The sequence below is a fragment of the Tamandua tetradactyla genome, chromosome 11 (genome assembly GCF_023851605.1).
Source record: "Tamandua tetradactyla isolate mTamTet1 chromosome 11, mTamTet1.pri, whole genome shotgun sequence".
Classification (NCBI taxonomy): domain Eukaryota; kingdom Metazoa; phylum Chordata; class Mammalia; order Pilosa; family Myrmecophagidae; genus Tamandua; species Tamandua tetradactyla.
In genome coordinates, this window is record NC_135337.1 from 6,359,482 (window position 1) to 6,378,861 (window position 19,380).

The window sequence follows — 19,380 nt, forward strand, 5'->3', positions numbered from 1 at the left end:
GGAGAATGATTTCTACTGTTAACTCTTAAAAATGTCCACTTATTTCACCCTTGAACTATTTTAATAGTCTTACAATTTTCTAAAGTTTAAATTTAATTATGGCCCTCCTCAGCTTAAAATTCTTCACTAATCTCAAATTCCTAAATACAGCTTATGAGGCCTTACATGATCCAGTCCCTTATTATTTCCCTACCCCCATCTCTTCCATTCTCTCCACTATCACCTTTAAGGATATCACCTTGAATGCTACCTTTCAGCTAAGATGAACCTTCTATTCTGGCTCAAAAATGCTGTGCTTTCTCATACTTCCAGGCTTTCATATAATTTTTTTTTTAACTTCTCCCTGCTACACTTGTCTGCCTCCCTGCCATAATAATTCCTATTAATGTAATGTTTTAAACTGAAAGTCACTTCTTTCAAGAGGCTTTCCATGGCTCAAGTTGGGATGAGATGCCCTTTTTCCTATGCGCTCCAATATCATTCATATAATGGATCTATGTGTTGAGCAGGCCAGCATTCTTTCCTTCAAGGACCTATTCACCATAAATTCCATGGTACTCCTGCTCAGTTCATGTAGTTTGGTGGGGGCTAACCCTGTTTCCCACACCAGCTCCAGGGGTGGGCATGCAGCTCAGGCCTGGTCAGTTTACTCTATCTTCTAGCCACAATGATTGGGTCAGGAATAAGAAGTGAACAAAAGTAGGTCAGAGAACACTCCAAGATTTTTTCACAACTTTCAAGATAATTTTTATAATTTTCTAACTGATATGTACCTTTCATCTCTTCTTATTCCCCAATAAGAAAACTTTAAATGGCTCACCATTGTACATCAAACAAATGAAATCCAAACTGAGCACTCAGAAAAGTACCCAGCACATAGTAAGTGGTCGGTAATATTTTGTTGAATGAATGAAAGAACACAATCATCTACTTCATCATCTAACTTGATCTATTTTGGCCAATCTTTCCCAATATATATGCTATATACTACAATTATTCCACATACTTGTACTTTTCCACTTTTGTGATATTATTCCCTAAAGACCTTACTTTCTCAACTTGTTAAATTCATATCTAGTAAAGCTAGATACAAATTAATTAATCCTTTTGTTAGTATTATATTTCATGTTCCTAAAGCATGAGAATTTTATTTAGCCTAAAATAGTAAATCAACATTAAATATTGAGCATTTATTAAAAGAAATTCAGAATTACGCAAAATTTCTTCCAGATAAGTATCATACAGGCAAAATAATCCAACTTTACCTTTATTTTTAGGGTTAATAGCCTACAACAGTCTCAGGACAGTTCCTAGGTCACTAGTTACATATACAATAGTATACTTTATTTTTTTCGGACAAATAGTATTGCTTTATAATTTAAAATTTTAATAGTCTATTACTAAATACAGCATACATTTTCTTCACTCTTATCCAGTTTACATTTAACTTCATCTCCTTTCTGTTTTAGCGCTTCTCTCACAGATTCCAATTCATTTCTAAAAGGAAATGGAAAAGAATGATGTTATAACAAAAATTATATTTCATTTTATTCCCTTTCTAGGATTTCTGAAGTGGTTCACTATTCATTTTTGTTGGTCTTTTTTCATTTTGTTCGGTTATTTTTCATGCATTAAGGCAAAGAGGTACATTTTTAATCCTACATTTAAATTATTTATACATTTATTTTTATCATCTGAATTATTAATTATCTGAAATCTTTATCTATAAAACAATTCATACAAAGGAACATGTACTTCTCATTTGTATCAAGATTTTACTTTAATGTTTTCTTAGTCATAAATTAGTCATCATTCTAAAATATATTCATAATTTCATACAAATAATTAGGAACATAAATACAAGTGATTTTAATGAAGAATTTTACAACTGAGATACAGATATATGCATACACATGTATCTTTGTGTATGCATAGAGTATCTCTGAAAACACACTCAAGAAATAGGAATAACTATGGGGAGGGGGAACTAGATAGTAGAAAGCAAAGGAGAAGAAAGATACTTTTCTTTTACTATATACACCTATGGCTCTTTGAATTTTGTACTATTTGAATGTATTATTCTTTCAAAAATATTTTAATTAAAAGATCTGCTGACATGAAAATAATAGTGTTATATCTCAGTTGGCCTCTTGAAGCTATTTTGTATTTATAGCCTCCCTTGTTTTCACTAATGTTACTAGGTATAACCTGTAAGCTTCTAATAGTGTTCAACCAAGTGGAGTAATTGGCCTTGAGGGAACCAAAACTAGGATATGTACTCTTTAACTGAGATTAAACTTCAAATCAGTATTTCTTACTATTCTTACATTATTTTTATTTAGAGTTCTATAAGTTCATATTCAATAGATGTGCAAAAATATATTACTCAAATAATTTGAATAATTTTAAATAAAAACTGCTCCTCCCTAAAATGTATCTTCACTTTTTATCTCCAAACTATAGACAGGCTTAATCATAGAGATTGAATCTATAAATAATAGCTATTTCTGAAGAACAAAACTGAGCACACACAGGATAAAAGCAATCACTATAAGTATAATAAAAGATAACTTTCCAAATCTGGAAAATAGTATCAGCAAACGTTCAATAAGCACTTATTATACGCCAGGCACTATGTTAAGTGCCTTATTCACATGATCTCAGATAATTCTCAAACAATTCTATAAGGAAGGGATAGTAGGTCCAAAATAGATTTCAAATAATTTAAAATAGCAGTAAATTTCAGGAACAGCAATCTTTAACCAAATATAAGAATCTAAAACTTAATACTGCAGAATATAAGTACAAAGAAAAGCCCAAAATATTTGGGAAATATTCATCTAAACTACTAACGAATTAAAAGGAAACTCAAAATACAAAAACAGATTATTTGGAAAAAAATGAACATGAAAATGCTACATATAAAAAACCATGACAAACCCAGAACTGTGAACACAAATAAAATGAAGTTTGAAATGGTTTATTTAAAAAAAAAAAGATAGGCTAACTAAATATTCACATATGATATTTTAAAAGAACTAAAGAAAGACTAACATTATTACTACTAATTCTAAGCAAGTAAGTTATTTCTAAGCATAAGAGCAATGAGAGAACTTACAAAAGGAAGACAATCAGATTTAATAAAAAGTAAAAACTTCTGTATATCAACAAATTTCTCAAAGTTAAAGTGAAACAACAGGTTTGGGGAAATACATGCTATAAATAAAATAGATAACAATTAATATATTTTTTAAAATCTTAACCAAATCAATAAGGAAACAATAAAGACCTCAAAAGATTAGTGGGCAATTGGTATAACCAAACCATTTTAGAAAAAAGAAATTCTGGTAAGTAAACATGAAAAATTCTAAAACTAATCCAGAAAATGAAAATTCCAAATCATGAGTTACTGAACAGTAACAGCTATTTCTACCTGTCAAATTATCAAATAATATTACTGCCTAATCCTAATATTATTTGATAATTTATGGTATTGTTATCCACTGATACAACTTTACTGGAAACCATTTTGACTGTCAAAAGTTATTGAACTAACTATTCCTATGATCCACTAAATTGTACTGCTTGAAAATTATCCTATCAAATTCAATATAGGATAAAATCTAAATGTGGCAATATATTTACTACTACAGTATCATCTACAATTGCAAAAAAAAACTAAAAAAAAATATCCAAAAGAAAACCAGTTAAAATAAACGATCTTAAATCTCCTTAATTTACTAGTATACTGGCATTAAAATAGAAGATTATGAAAACATTTAGGAACATGGATAATACTTGAAAGAATATTAAATGAAAGACTTACATATAAAATTGTATGTCAATGACAATTATAAATAAGGACCAAATGTAATCTTTAAAAATATAGAGAGGGTGTAGATACTCCAGTATCAGGTAATATGTTTTCTTTTATTTCTCTCCTAAAATTTCTGGAATAAGATTAGTGTCCTTTCTTAATTCAATAAATCTTAAAGAATGTAAAAGACTACAATGCTTTCAAATTAATTTATTTGTTAATCTCAATTTAGTTTCAACCCTAAGTATAATAAAGACATTAAAACTTTGTTTTAAAGGAGGATCCTAAAATAGCAATTTAAGTCTAATCTTTTACTTTAAACTATACTCAACATGAGTTTTAATCTAAATTAAGTAGAGCAGGTTAACAGAACAGAAATAACTAAAATCTTTCGCCAGACAAGAAGGCCAACTCATTAGTCTTGCCTTAATTGTGTTTCTGTTTCTTCCAGATTTTCTATTTGTTTCAGCATCCTTTCTTCTTGCTTTTTGCTATGCTAAAGAAATAATAATTTTGTCTATATTAATTATCATTTCATCAAAAATAAAACAAACTAATATTTAAGACCTTTATTTATCAGCATAAAGCCTGCTTAGTTATATATAAACAAGAAAATGGGCTATTTAACTTGCATGGTTGCACACTATTTTTCCAGTCCTACTTCAAATATTCATCAAATATTCATCTAATAAACTATATATAGTGGCTAGCAAAACAAATCTTACTTGTTGTTTCCCAGTAGTACATTGAGCCTTGTATCCTTTGTTCATATAGTTGTGGCTTCAAGGAATATTTTTCCATTCATTTTTATTTACTGAATTCATTATACATCTTTTAAGGTCAAAATCAATGGTATGTTCTCTCTGAATCCTTCTCTTCCATTAAGGCAGAAATGATCCTATAAACTTCAATAACTGTCACACTAACAACACATATGATGTACTATTCTGTTTATTTGACTATTTTTTACTAAGTTATAAACTCCTATAATCTTGGGTCTTAAAATCAGATTAACTTAAAATCAGATTACTGTATTTAGCCTCTATATTCTGTTGACCATTATCACATTTAAAATAAACAAGAATCATCTAAACCAAAGCATCAGCTCTTAGACAAACAGACTTTTAAAACTGAAAGGGCTTTTAGAGGTCATCTATTCTAATTCCCTAAATTATAGGTAAGAAAGGTAAGGTTACTGATACCCTCTTTTGCAACTCACATTAATATCTTCTTGCTGTTTCTTGAGTTCTAGGGCCATATCACTTGTCTCTTGTGCTAGCTCTTTGTTCTCTAGTGAAAGCTTGTTGTGGACTGCAGTTAGTCCAGTATTTTTAAGCCTATTTTTAAAAAATACGAAATACTGAAATATCTACATATGAAAAGACAATATTCTTAATTTATTTAATCTGAAGGGAAAAGGAAGAATTACTAGGAGGATAAACCATTAGTTAATAGACCATTAGTTAATTTCTGAAGCTGGGTGGTAAGTACACGCTGGTTTATTACACTATTCTTTTTGCTTTGCACATGTTTGAAATTTTCCTATAATAACTTTTCTAAAATGTCTAATAATACATTTCCTTGCAAATTCTCCACACTCTCATCCCTTCACTTCCTCCACATATTGTGAAGAGTAATTACATTATTTTTCTTCATATAATTTTTCCCTCTTTTTTTGGCCTATTGGAAACTGTTGCACACTGATGATTTGATCAAAGCTGTACCTGAATATAGTATTAAGTGCAGTTTTCAATAAGAAGTAATAAAAAAATTAAGTAGTGTCTGAGAAATGAACTATTTTAAATTAAAATATCATGGTTAAAATAAATAAAAATTGTTTAAACTTTATTCACAACACAAACTGCTCTTACAAGGTCTCAGATGCTCTGCATTGGAAGAGAGTGTATTGACTACAATCACAATCAATCTTAAAATACGGGAATGTCTCCTCTACAGAGTGATTTCAGTAGTATTTATTATCTCCTCCTACTTATCGATACTGGAAATTTTTCAAGGAGGAGATAAGGTTTCTCACTATGCAATGAAACACTGAAAAGTACATACACCATAAGATTTTACTGAAGTATAAATAACCAATGAGTCCATTTGTTAAATAAAGTTAAATTAAAATATGAGTCCATTCATTTCCGTCTAGAGCCGAGAAGCAACCAAAGGGGAAATACAATGCTCATCACTAGATTGGCTACTTGAGTTTACGTCTCTCTGAATAATAACAAAATAATTTCCCCCAAGTTTCTCTCTAACTTAAACTTGCTGAAGAGGTAAAATCATTAACTAAATACTCTATTTGGACAATGAGAAAAATGAATCTGAATTTTGACACTCCATCTATACAATTCTATGACATAATTTAGCAAAATAATCAAAACTATTAGGTAGAACTCCAAGTGATTATTTTTTAACAGAAACTAAATACCTCCAAGGAAAATAACATATTGATCTTCTAAAGCAGTTCTCAACTTCGTGATATCTCTTTTTATGTCAGTGATATGTATCACCCTTAGTAATAAAATTGATAAATTATTTTCATTTTTAGTCAGGAATAAAATAAAACTTGAGGGAAGACAAGTGGCTCAGTGGCAGAATTCTTGCCTGCCATGCCAGAGACCAGGGTTCATTTCCCACTGCCTGCCCATATAATAAAATATATATATATATATATATATATATATATATATATTTATACATATATAAAAAGAAGTCTAATCAAATGTATATTAACAATAATATACTAATTTATTACTTACTACTAGAAAGCTTAGAAATTCAGTATATAAGATATTTATAGATGGATTGAAAACATACTTCTCATTTTCAAGCTCAGTTTTCAGATCTTCAACCTGTTGTGAATAATGCTGTTCACTTGTTGAAATGGCACTTAAGCGTATTTCTAAATTATGTACTTCTTTCTGCAAAGTAAACATGTATAACAATGACACATGTTTTCGAAATGTTCTCATTTAAACGTTATGACAACTCCATGAATCAATTCATATATCTAGCAGAAGTTTGGCAAGATTATGCCAAATATTTTAAATTTAAGTAGATTTAACACCACAACTATAATCGTTTTAATAAACACTGAAAAATACAATATAAATCCCATCTAGGTATTTTGAAGTTTAACCAGTAAAATAGTTACATATTTTTAAATATTTTAGCAATCCTACTCAATAAGTAATTAAGATTAATTAAAATGATGTATTACTATGAAGAAATATATTAATTAATGAAACCAGGTAGTATCTTTAAACTAAGCAGTTTTTACTATTATAAAGACAGTTATATCATTGTTATGGATTCAAAACACGCTTTAAAATAAGACATTCTAAAACTTTAACATAAGCACTATAAAAAATATTGTTTTCTAAGAAACTAACCTAATAAAGCTAAATGTTAAATGTACTAATTAATTTGCTGCAATTAAGAAATACCCAAGACATCAAGAAATATAATTACTACAGACCATGTAGCATTATGCATAATGTTTATATTTTGAATATCAACCTATATCATCTATATTAAAATATGGAGGTTCATAAGTACTTGGAATCTTGGGTAGGACATGAGATTTTGTTGGTTTGTCCAGAGTGATGCACCGATGAATCCCAGAGTGATTCGATCAGTGAGTGGAAAAGTATTTGAAAAGTCCCCTTTCGGGGAATGGTGAGAACGGGGAGAAATTCAACTTCCCCAAGTTGAATTCTTGATATTCTCACAAGCAGTGTGGACAACCAAAGCTGTAGGCAGAGCCCCCAATCTTGGGGTCTGTTCATATGAAACTTAGCCCCACAGGGGATAGGTCAAGTCTACTTAAAATTTAGGCCTAAGAGTCACCCCCAAGAGAGCCTCTTTTGTTGCTCAGATATGGCCTCTCTCTCCAGCCAACACAACAAGCAAACTCACCACCCTCCCCCTGTCTACATGGGACATGACTCCCAGGGGTGTGGACCTTCCTGGCAATGTGGGACAGAAATCCTAGAATGAGCTGAGACTCAGTATCAAGGGATTGAGAAAAACCCTAGAATGGGCTGAGACTCAGCATCAAGGGATTCAGAAAACCTTCTCGACCAAAAGGGGGAAGAGTGAAATGAGACAAAGTGTCAATGGCTGAGAGATTCCAAACAGAGTCGACAGCCTATCCTGGAGGTTATTCTTACGCATTAAATAGATATCACCTTGTTATTCAAGATGTAATGGAGAGGCTGGAGGGAACTGCCTGAATATATAGAGCTGTGTTCCAGTAACCATGTTTCTTGATGATGATTGAACAATGATATAGCTTTCACAATGTGACTGTGTGATTGTGAAAACCTTGTGTCTGATGCTCCTTTTATCTACCTTTTTAACAGATGAGTAGAACATATGGAATAAAAATAATAGGGGGAACAAATGTTAAAATAAATTCAGTTTGAAATGCTAGTGATCAATGAAAGCGAGGGATAAGGGGTATGGTATGTATAATCTTTTTTCTTCTGTTTTTGTTTTATTTCTTTTTCTGTTGTCTTTTATTTCTTTTTCTGAATTAATGCAAATGTTCTAAGAAATTATGAATATGCAACTAAGTGATGATATTGTGAATTACTGATATATATGTAGAATGGAATGATCACATGTTAATGTTTTAGTTCGTTTGTTGTTAATTTTTTTAATAAATAAATTTTTTTTAAATACGGAGGTTCTCTAGATAAATTGTGTCATCAGTCTTTAGTATATCAAATGTAGCAGTAATACATACTTTCAAAGAGAATTTTCTGAAAGAATCTTTCACAAAGCAAATAGCTATACCAAAATCTATTTTATAAATCTGCATTCAACTACCAAAATATCTGAAACAAAATTTTATCGTTAAACCTCTCTGGTTTGAAGAAGATCAGTTAATTCTCGTTCTCTTCCTTTTAATTCTTCAGCAATCTTTTCAAAATGTTTCTTTTCATCTAAAAGCTTTTGGTTTTCTGCCTATGTAAGAACAAGAATAAAGTATGAGAGCCAAAGCACACACATATCCAAAATAATCAAAATGGTCAATCATGTATCGAAAACTATGATTATAGCTAAAATCATGGCTAATTTTTCTTGCACTAAGAATTGTTATCCATCTATCATCTCACACCCACCAGAATGGCCTATATCAATAAAACAGAAAACAACAAGTGCTGGAGAGGATGTGGAGAAAGAGGCACACTTATCCACTGTTGGTGGGAATGTCAAATAGTACAACTGCTGTGGAAGGCAGTTTGGTGGTTCCTCAGGAAGCTAAATACAGAATTGCCATATGACCCGGCAATACCATTGTTAGGTATCTACTCAGAGGACATGAGGGCAAGGACACAAATGGACATTTGCACACTAATGTTTATAGCAGCATTATTTGCAATTGGAAAGAGATGGAAACAGACAAAATGTTCATCAACAGACGAGTGGCTAAACAGACTGTGGTATATACATACGATGGAATGCTATGCAGCTATAAGACAGAATAAAGTTATGAAATATGTAACAACATGGATGGACCTTAAGGACATTATGCTGAAGTGAGATTAGCCAGAAACAAAAGGACAAATACTGTATGGTCTCACTGATATGAACAGACATTAGTGAATAAACTTGGAGAACTTCATGGGTAACAGAAACCATCAGGAGATAGAAATACAGTAGATATTGGGTAATTGGAGCTGAAGGGATACAGATTGTGCAACAGGACTGATTATAAAAACTCAGAAATGGATAGCACAATACTACCTAACCATAATACAATTATGTTAGAACACTGAATGAAGCTGAATGTGAGAATGATATAGGGAGGAGGGCTGGGGGCACAAGTGAAATTAGAAAGAAAGACAGATGACAGAGATTGAGATGGTATAATCTAGGAATGCCTAGAATGTATAATGATAGTGATTAAATGTACAAATTTTAAAAATGTTTTTGCATGAGGAAGAACAAAGGAATGTCATTACTGCAGGGTGTTGAAAATAGATGGTAATTAATACTTTAAAATTTTAACTTATGTGTGAGACTAAAGCAAAAAATGTTTATTTGGTACAAAATTTCTATTTTGACTAGCGCAGTTTCTAATATAACTTTTGTAGACAGCTTAATTGAACACCATAAGTACATGGAACCTTGAGTAGGGCATGAGATTTTGTTGGTTTATCCAGAGTGATGCCCCAATAAATCCCAGAGTGATTTGAACAGTGAATAAAAAAGTATTTGCAAAGTCCCCTTCAGGGAATGGTGAGAAAGGGGGAAAATTCAACTTCTCCAAGTTGAATTCTTGATATTCTCACAAGCAGTGGGGACAACCAAAGCAATAGGCTGAGCCCCCAATCTTGGGGTCTGTTCATATGAAACTCAACCCCACAAAGGATAGCTCAAGCCTACTTAAAATTAGGCCTAAGAGTCACCCCCAAGAGAACCTCTTTTGTTGCTCAGATGTGGCCTCTCTCTCTCCAGCCAACACAACAAGCAAACTCACTGCCCTCCCCCTGTCTACATGGGACATGATTCCCAGGGGTGTGGATCTTCCTGGCAACGGGGACAGAAATCCTAGAATGAGCTGAGACTCAGCATCAAGGAATTGAGGAAACCTTCTCGACCAAAAGAGGGAGGAGTGAAAAGAGACAAAATAAAGTGTCAATGGCTGAGAGATTCCAAACAGAGTCGAGAGGCTATCCTGGAGGTTATTCTTAAGCATTAAGTAGATATCACCTTGTCATTCAAGATGTAATGGAGAGGCTGGAGGGAACTGCCTGAAAATGTAGAGTTGTGTTCCAGTAGCCATGTCTCTTGAAGATGATTGTATAATGATACAGCTTTCACAATGTTGTGTGATTGTGAAAACCTTGTGTCTGATGCTCCTTTTATCTACCTTATCAACAGATGAGTAAAATATATGGAATAAAAATAAATAATAGGGAGAACAAATGTTAAAATAAATTTAGATTGAAATGCTAGTGATCAATGAAAGGGAAGGGTAAGGGGTACGGTATGCACAATTTTTTTTCTGCTGTCTTTTCTTTCTTTTTCTGAATTGATGCAACTGTTCTAAGAAATGATCATGATGATGAATACGCAACTATGTGATGATACTGTGAGTTATTGATTATATGTGTAGAACGGAATGATCATAAGATAAGACATTTGTGTTTGTTGCTATATATTTTTTTTAATTTAAAAAAAATCTTCATCATCACTTAAAGTTTAGTCTTAACTATTCTAAATATGGACTAAAATCTTTAGTCCATAGTATCATTCTTTCAATGAAATGGTTTTGAATTACCTCAGTCCCTCAGGATAGGCTCACTTTGTCAATATACCAGTTTAAATAAGATGCCAAGAATTGAACCCAATGTTTAACCACAGGTCAGTGAACTATGACCCATGAGCTAAATCTAGCCTGCCTGCCTGTTTTAAAAAATAAAGTTTTACTGGAATACAGCCACATCCATTCATTTATGTACTGTATATGGCTATTTGATGCCTTATACCAGCAATGTCATAATAGGCTGCAACAGAGACTAGATGGCCACAAAACCTAAAAAAAAAAAAACTTTGCCGACTCTGCTCTAGACCAGACCTGTCCAACAGAACTTTCTGCAATAATGAAAAAAGTTATCTACACTGTCCAATATAGTAGCTATTGAGCACTTCAAATGTGGCTATCACAATTGTGGAACTAAATTTTATATATGACTTATTTTTAAATAATTTAAATCTAAATAGCCACATGTAGCTACTACACTGGACAGCACAGTTCTAAAAACTGTCTGAGCAAGACAAAGCATAACACCACCATGAACTATTTAGTTATGGGTGTTCTATTCATTCCTTCTCTCAGCCAATAGAGTAAATATGTATGGCCTTATTATTTTGAATTTTCAAGTATGAGGTTACAAAAACTTTATCAAAGGCTTCACAATAAAAAGTCTTATATTATTTATTATAAAAACTATTAACTACTTAAAAAGACTGAACTTTATCTGCAGGCAATGTGAAGCAACTGAAAGTTTTGATACAGCAACATGACATGATCATATCTGATGTAGAAAGATAACTCTTGAAATAGTATAGAGGAAAACTTAAAGGTTTAAATGTCAAATACTATGGTGATAGATTTTATAACAATAATTATCCTTTTGAGTGACTAGTCTAAGTCCAGTCCTAACCAGACACTTTAAATATATTTCTATTAATATGCTAGTCTGTGCGATGTAGATGTTTCTATCTCCATTTTATAGATCAAAATATGGAGGCAGTCTTTCAGCCTCCAATATGTCAGTGTAAATCTATAGGCAGAGAGAACAACTCTCCTACTATAACCTCTAAATTGTGGATAAAATTTTTAAATTACAAAAAGAATACCTAAGGATTCTGAAGAGAAAAAAATAGCACAAGGATTGGCTTTCTAGTTTTTCCAAGTTTTTGCCAGCTCTGTCCCAAAGACAGAACATCACTGCTCAACAGCATGGAACAGAGAGCTAAAACTCCAAGTGAAATCCCACCTCTTGTTGGAGGAAGCAGGGAACTTTGAGCCCTGAACCTGTTGCCAGAATAAGAATGAGAAATCAGAAAGAACAGAAAATCTAGGAAGTGATGTCCCAATTCTATGTATGAACACTGAACAAATCTAGAACTGACTTATGAACCATTCATTTATGATACTCAAAATCAGTACACCAAAGGCCCAGATAATTAAACTGAAATTTGAAGCACCACAGAGAGAAGGTGAAATAGAACTTATTTTTTAATCTAACTGGCTAACTGTTAGCTAAAACAAAAACATCTACATTATTCAGAAGATTATACAGGACTCAGAATCCACACAATGTAACTTTCACAATATCGTAAATATAACCTAAAATTAATGAACATAAAAAACCAGGAAAATGTAAAGCATTCCCAAGGATAAAGGTAACCAACATATGCTAACCCTAATGTGAGCAAGTGGGAGGCTTCAGATGAGAGCTTCAATGCAGCAAATTATACTCGATTGGGTAAAGGAAAATACCCTTAAAAGGACTGAAAAGATAGGAAATAAAAGCAGATAAGAAATAGAAAATAGAACCAAATGGAAATTTTGGAACTGTTAAAAAATTCACTGGATGGGCTTCAGAGCAAAGTAGAGATTACTGAAGAAAGTAACAATGAACGTGAAGATCAGAACAATAGAAATGATGCAATCTGAAGAACAAAGACGGAAAAAAAGACTGAAAGAAAATGAATGTAGCCTCAAGACCTCTAGGACAATATCAAGATAAATTATAATTCAAATAGATGTAAAATTCTAAACCTAGAAGGCAAAGACAGAAAGAATAGGGTAGGAAAAAATACATAAAGAAATAATGGCTGAAAACTACCCAAATTAGGAGAAAGTAAAAAATTTACAAACTTACACAGCTCAAGTGAATACCAAACAGAATATTTCCATCTCACCTATATACATCTTGATGAAACTGCTGAAAAAAACAAGTTAAAGAGAAAAACTTGACAGTATGCTTTTGGATTTCTCATTAGAAAACATGGAAGCTAGATGACTATAAATAAACATCATCTTAAAGGAGATGAAAAAAAAAAAAAAAAGCCTGTCAACTCACAGTTCTATAACTTCAGGAATGAAGACTAAATAAAGACATTCAGATGAAAGAAAATTAAGAGAATTTATCACCAGCACAACTACACTAAAAAAAAGGTTAAAGGAAAAGTTTAGGGTGCTATAGAGACAAACCATACAGAAACCTAAACCTAGCCTGGTGTGTTGAGAGGTTTCCTAAAGAACTGTGCTTAAGCTAAGGCCTGAAGTTATAAGTATTCATTATCAAATTTGAAGGCAATATAAAACATAATTTTACAAGAGTTTGTGTCAAAGTAATTCAATGGAAAAGGATAAGTATTTGGAAATAATGTTTCCCAAGAGATGGAAGGACTACAAAATCAAGTAGATACGTGATATATATAAACAAAATCAAATCTTTAGCCATAACCAATATTTTTCTCCATATCAGGGCTCTGCAAACTATGAACAAATTCAGCTCACAGCTTCTTTCTGTAGGTCCTTGAGCTAAGAATGATGTTAAATTTTTACAAAGTTATAAAAAAAAGAGAGAGGAGGAGAATTAACAGAGGCCATATATGACCCACAAAACCTAAAATATTTACTATCTAATTCTTTACAGAAAAAGTTGGCTGACCCCTGCTATATATGCTATAATAAATTAAAAGAGAATGAAGTCTTATTCTAAGAAATTCATTAAAACTTATCCTTCTAAACACAAAACCTAAGTATTTTCTATATAACATACTTATCTTTTACAAAATTGCAGATGTGTGGCTAAAATATCCAAAAGCATAACATCCAAAAGTATCAAATTTACAGTTACATAATCCACATATTTGATCTTAAATATTCCATCAATACATGTTCAAATAACATACATACTTTCACTATGACTGTTAAGATATATAAAAATTGGTACAGATAGGAATGTATCTTTACTTAAAACCAAATATAAAGCTTTTCATATTTTAGCTGAAAAATTAGCATAAAACATCTATAGAATGAAAGTCTGAATTCACTGGACTCAATATTATTTAGAAAAGTAATTGCTATATTGTCATAATACAACCTATATACCTACCAAGATTTTTTTCAATTCTTCAAGTTCTACTTCTTTATTATTTTTAAACTTAGTCATCTCTTCTAAAATAAGTAAAAGAATATAAATACATTAAAAGCTGGGTTAAAAGAATAGGAAAGGAGAAGCAACAAACAAGAATAATACTATTTAAAAGGTAAAAATCAAAAGAGATGAATTAATGCAACTAGAACACCATAAAGCACAATGGAAGTACAAATCTAATTATACAAAAATAATGGATAAGTATTGACAGTAATGTTCTATAAAATTCCATAGCTAAATGAACGCAAAGTGCATAAAGAGAAAAAATAGCAATGGGCCTGAATAAAATATATTTTATATGAGGTCATCAAGAAAGTACCTTTACCTTCAACTCATTGTTTTCTAAACATCTGGCCTCTTAATCTCCATTTCTAATTTAAAAGGAAAAGTGAAGTGATCCTCCTTTCTCTAGCTAACTCTAATCAAGCACTACACTCTGGATTTCAACATTTTCATCTTCTCTAAGACTTTAGCTGATATAGTTAACAACATAAATTGATTGTAGAGGAATCTTTAACTTCTGTCTGTTCCATCTAAAGACCCCATTTGAATATAAAACAAAACTACTTGATTGACCTTTCTGCCCTTACCTTGCTTTGCAGACAAAATTCTGGTGTTATCTACCCAATTTTATCATAACCATATTTTTTTGCATAACCATATGCAAAAGCAATGCCTTTCTCTAAGACATTGATGATATCAAAGATCATCAATAACAATTCTGAGGTACAATCCTCAGTCCTCATCATTGTGGAGCTGTATGGTATTAGATACCATTATCCACTCCCTAATTTTTCTCCTTCGATTTTCAATACCTTGTGTTATTCTGATTTCCCATTTCTCCTCTAACCCTGCTCCTCTTTCATTTGCTGCCAACTTCCCTGTTTGGCACCCTAAATAATAATACTTCATAATGCTTTTTTTCCCTATACTTCCATGAATTCAACCTTAGGCTAATGTATTTAAAAATCTTTCTAGCTCTAGCCTCCTGCTTTTTCCTTTTTTCTTTTTTCTTGTATGGTTTAACTACCTACAAAGTTCTCAAATGTCTAGCTGTCACCTAAAAATTATTCCATTTGAAATATTACATTTCCTCACTATTAAGGATCATTAATTTTTGGATATGTAACAGATTTCCTGAAAAATTCCAGATTCTGTGAAAATGATAGAGGGAGGAGGGCTGGGGGCACAAATGAAATAATAAGGAACGATAGACAATAAAGACTGAGATGGTATAATCTAGGAATACCAAGAGTCTACAATGATAGTGACTCAATATACAAATTAAAAAATGTTTTTGCATGAGGAATAACAAAGGAATGTCAATATTGCCGGGTGTTCAAAATAGATGGCAATACATATTTTAAAACATTGACTTATGTGTGTGACTAAAGCAAAACATGTTTATTTGGTACAAAATTTACTTCTGACTAGTGCATCTCCTAATAAAACTTATATGAATAGTTTAATTGAACTCCTTAAGTACATGGAACTTTGAGTAGGGCATGAGATTTTGTAGGTTTGTCCAGAGTGATACCCTGATAAATCCCAGAGTTATCTGAACGATGAATAAAAAAGTATTTGCAAAGTCCCCTTGAGGGAATGGTGAGAAAGAGGGAAAATTCAGCTTCCCATATGGAGAAGGCCTGATATTCTCAAAAGCAGTGAGGACAACAAAATCAATAGGCCAAACCTTCAATCTTGGGGTTTGTTCATATAAAACATAACCCCGCAAAGGATAGGCTAAGCCTACTTAAAATTAGGCCTAAGAGTCACCCCCAGAGAACCTCTTTTGTTGCTCAGATGTGGTCTATCACTCAGCCAACACAGCAAGCAAACTCAATGCCCTCCCCCTCTCTACCTGGGACATGACCCCCAGGGATGTAAACCTCCCTGGAGCATGGGACAGAAATTCTAGAACAAGCTGGGATTCCGCATCAAGGGATTGAGAAAACCTTCTCGACTGAAAGGGGGAAGAAAGAAATGAGACAGAATAAAGTATCAGTGGCTGAGAGTTTCAAAAAGAGTGGAGTGGTTATCCTGGAGGTTATTCTTATGCATTATATAGATAACCCCTTTTTAGTTTAAGGTGTATTAGAGAGGCTAGAGGGAAGTGCCTGAAACTGTAGAGCTACATTCTAGTAGCTATGTTTCTTTAAGGTGATTGTATAATACAGTTTTCGCAAGTATATAATTGTGAAAAACTTGTTCTGATGCTTCTTTTATCTACAGTTTGGACAGATGAGTAAAAAATATGGATTAAAAATAAAAAATAGGGGGAACAAATTTTAAAATAAATTGGGTAGAGGGAAATACTAGTGGTCAATGAGAGGGAGGGGGAGGGGTATGGTATGTATGAGTTTTTTCTTTCTTCTCATTTCTTTTTCTGGAGTGAAGTAAATGTTCTGAGGTATGATCATGGTGATGAATATATAACTGTGTGATGATGCTGTGAGCCACTGACTGCACACCAAGTATGGAATGTTCAAATGTCACGAATGTTTGTGTTGTATGTTGATTGATATTATTAATAAAATTTTTTTTTAATTCCAGATTCTATACATTTTTAAAAACATAAGCCTGTCATATGGAAAGCTTATTTAACCACAAAGTTTAATTTTAGGGAAATGTAAGTTAATTTTAAAAGGCTAAAGCACTGCTTAGTAGTTAATTTTAAAAGGCTAAAGTACTGCTTTAATAAGCAGAGAATGTTTCTACTCTTTTCATTCAATACCATAAAATCAGAAAACACCAAAATAAAAATATATAACAATACAAAAGGACAATAACAACATAACAAGAAAAACTACCACTAAAAAAAACAGAAAGTTGAGGAATTCTTGGGGGGAAATCAAATTAATTCGATGAAGGCTATGTGAAGGAACTAGACCTATGACACATCTACCACCACACTGCCCACCTCTATTTAAAGTAAGGATTCTGGAAATCTTTAAAGCAAGGATTCTGGAAATCAGGGTCAAAGGTACATGGAAATGCCTCAAATAGCTACATGATCCCTAGGCAAGAGAGAAATCCATTACATGCGAAAGACAAGCTACCAAGTTCATCCTTCATTACAGCCTCTCCCATCTCTCCCCTAATAAGAAGAATCAAAACATAATATACATGTAAGTCAATAGAAAGTCTCAAATACTTGGACAAGTAATCAATCAAGAACAAACCATTTCTAAAGAAAAGTGAAACCATGAAAGAAAGGCACAAAACTCAAAGAACAGAACTGAAATTCAAGGAGAAAAGTATCAATAGAGCAAACAGAAGCAGATATTTTTCCAAGTTTAACATGTTCCAACAGGACACTATACCCATGAAATAAATCAGTTAGCACTCCTGGAAATTTAAAAGTTAACAACTGAGATGTTAAAAATAGCAAAATAGACACACAACTAAAGATTGAATTAGCAAGGGAGAAGCCAAAAAAATTTCCCCAAATTCAGGGAGAAAAAACAAAGATTAAGTAGAAGGAAGATAGTGCCATAGGGAGTTCTAGGATTTAGTCCACTCTCCAGGGCACTAGTACATAGCCAGAAACTGTCTGGGGGGCTCCAGAGACCAGATGCACATCATACACCAGTCAGGAATGAGCAGAAAAATAAGACTGATAAATCGGGGTAAAGAACTGTGAGTAAATATTTCCATGCTGTGGAGGCCAGTGCCCATCCCCCACTGACATGACAGGTGGACTTGGGAGTCACTCCCAGATGGGAAAAAGAAGCCCTCTCACCTATGATCAGGAAGAGGAGGACTGAGCCAGGCACCAACTGTGGCTTTTGACTAATGAATTCAGGCTGCTGGATACCAACTCCAAGCACAGATAAATTTACAACACAAGCAAGTAAGAAAGAAACCAGCAGGTTCTTTTTCAGCCCAGTTCCACTCCCAGCAGGGGAGGTGTTCTAGTTTGCTAGCTGCCCGAATGCAATATACCAGAAACAGAAAGGCGTTTAAAAGGGGGAATTTAATAAGTTGCCAGTTTACAGTTCTAGGGCCGAGGAGATGTCCCAATTAAAGCAAGTCTATAGAAATGTCCAATCAAAGGCATCCAGGGAAAGATCTTGGTTCAAGAAGGCCAATGAAGTTCACTGTTTCTTTCTCAAATGGAAGGGTACATGGCAAACACAGTCAGAGTTTCTCTCTCAGCTAGAAGGGCACATGGCAGACACAGCGTCATATGCTAGCTTTCTCTGGACTCTGTTTTGTGGTGCTGCTCTTTCTGAATCTCCCGTTCTCCAAAACATTTCCTCTTTTATAGAACTCCAACAAACCAATCAAGACCCACCCAAATGGGTGGAGACATGTCATCACCTAATCCAGTTTAACAACCACTCTTGACTAAATCACATCATCCAGGGAGATGATCTGATTACAGTTACAAACATACAGTATTGAATAGGGATTATTCTACCTTTATGAAATGGGATTTTGTTTAAAACATGGCTTTTCTAGGGGGCAGACCTCCTTTCAAACCAGCACAGGAGGAATCAGACAAATGGAAAGACATAGGCTTCTGGAGGTGGCTGAGCTCAGTGTGATGAAGTACAGCTCTACCCCAAGAAAAAAGTGAGACAGGACCATGCACCAACTCCAGCTCTTGATTGGTAAAGCCATGGTGCTGGATTCCAGCTCTGAGAACAGCTACATTTCTTTTCTTTCAAAGAAAAGAAAGAAGATAGCAGTCCTTCTTTCAATCCTGTACCAGTCAAGGTGGAAGTAGTATTGACAGAGACACAGTAACACCTCAGGCAGTGGAGACAAGGCTGTTGAACAACAGCTCTTCCCAAAGAAAAGGGTAAGTGGCAGCTGTAATTTAGAGAACTGAGATTCTAGGGCCTGGGATATCAGCAA

At 33.1% G+C, this 19,380-nt stretch overlaps 1 protein-coding gene across 4 annotated transcripts in view; it reads right to left on the bottom strand.

Moving 5' to 3' along the window:
• SYCP1 (synaptonemal complex protein 1) overlaps positions 1 to 19,380 on the bottom strand; it is a 188,026-nt gene that overhangs the window by 89,315 nt on the left and 79,331 nt on the right. For 3 of the 4 annotated variants that reach the window (XM_077119795.1, XM_077119793.1, XM_077119792.1), the window contains 6 exons: positions 14,476 to 14,537; positions 8,693 to 8,797; positions 6,644 to 6,747; positions 5,037 to 5,154; positions 4,243 to 4,313; positions 1,416 to 1,497 (listed from right to left, as the gene is read on the bottom strand). In XM_077119795.1, the coding sequence (XP_076975910.1) occupies positions 1,416 to 1,497; positions 4,243 to 4,313; positions 5,037 to 5,154; positions 6,644 to 6,747; positions 8,693 to 8,797; positions 14,476 to 14,537 (542 nt within the window). The remainder of the gene's footprint in view (positions 1 to 1,415; positions 1,498 to 4,242; positions 4,314 to 5,036; positions 5,155 to 6,643; positions 6,748 to 8,692; positions 8,798 to 14,475; positions 14,538 to 19,380) is intronic. The other variant, XM_077119794.1, reaches the window with a different exon arrangement.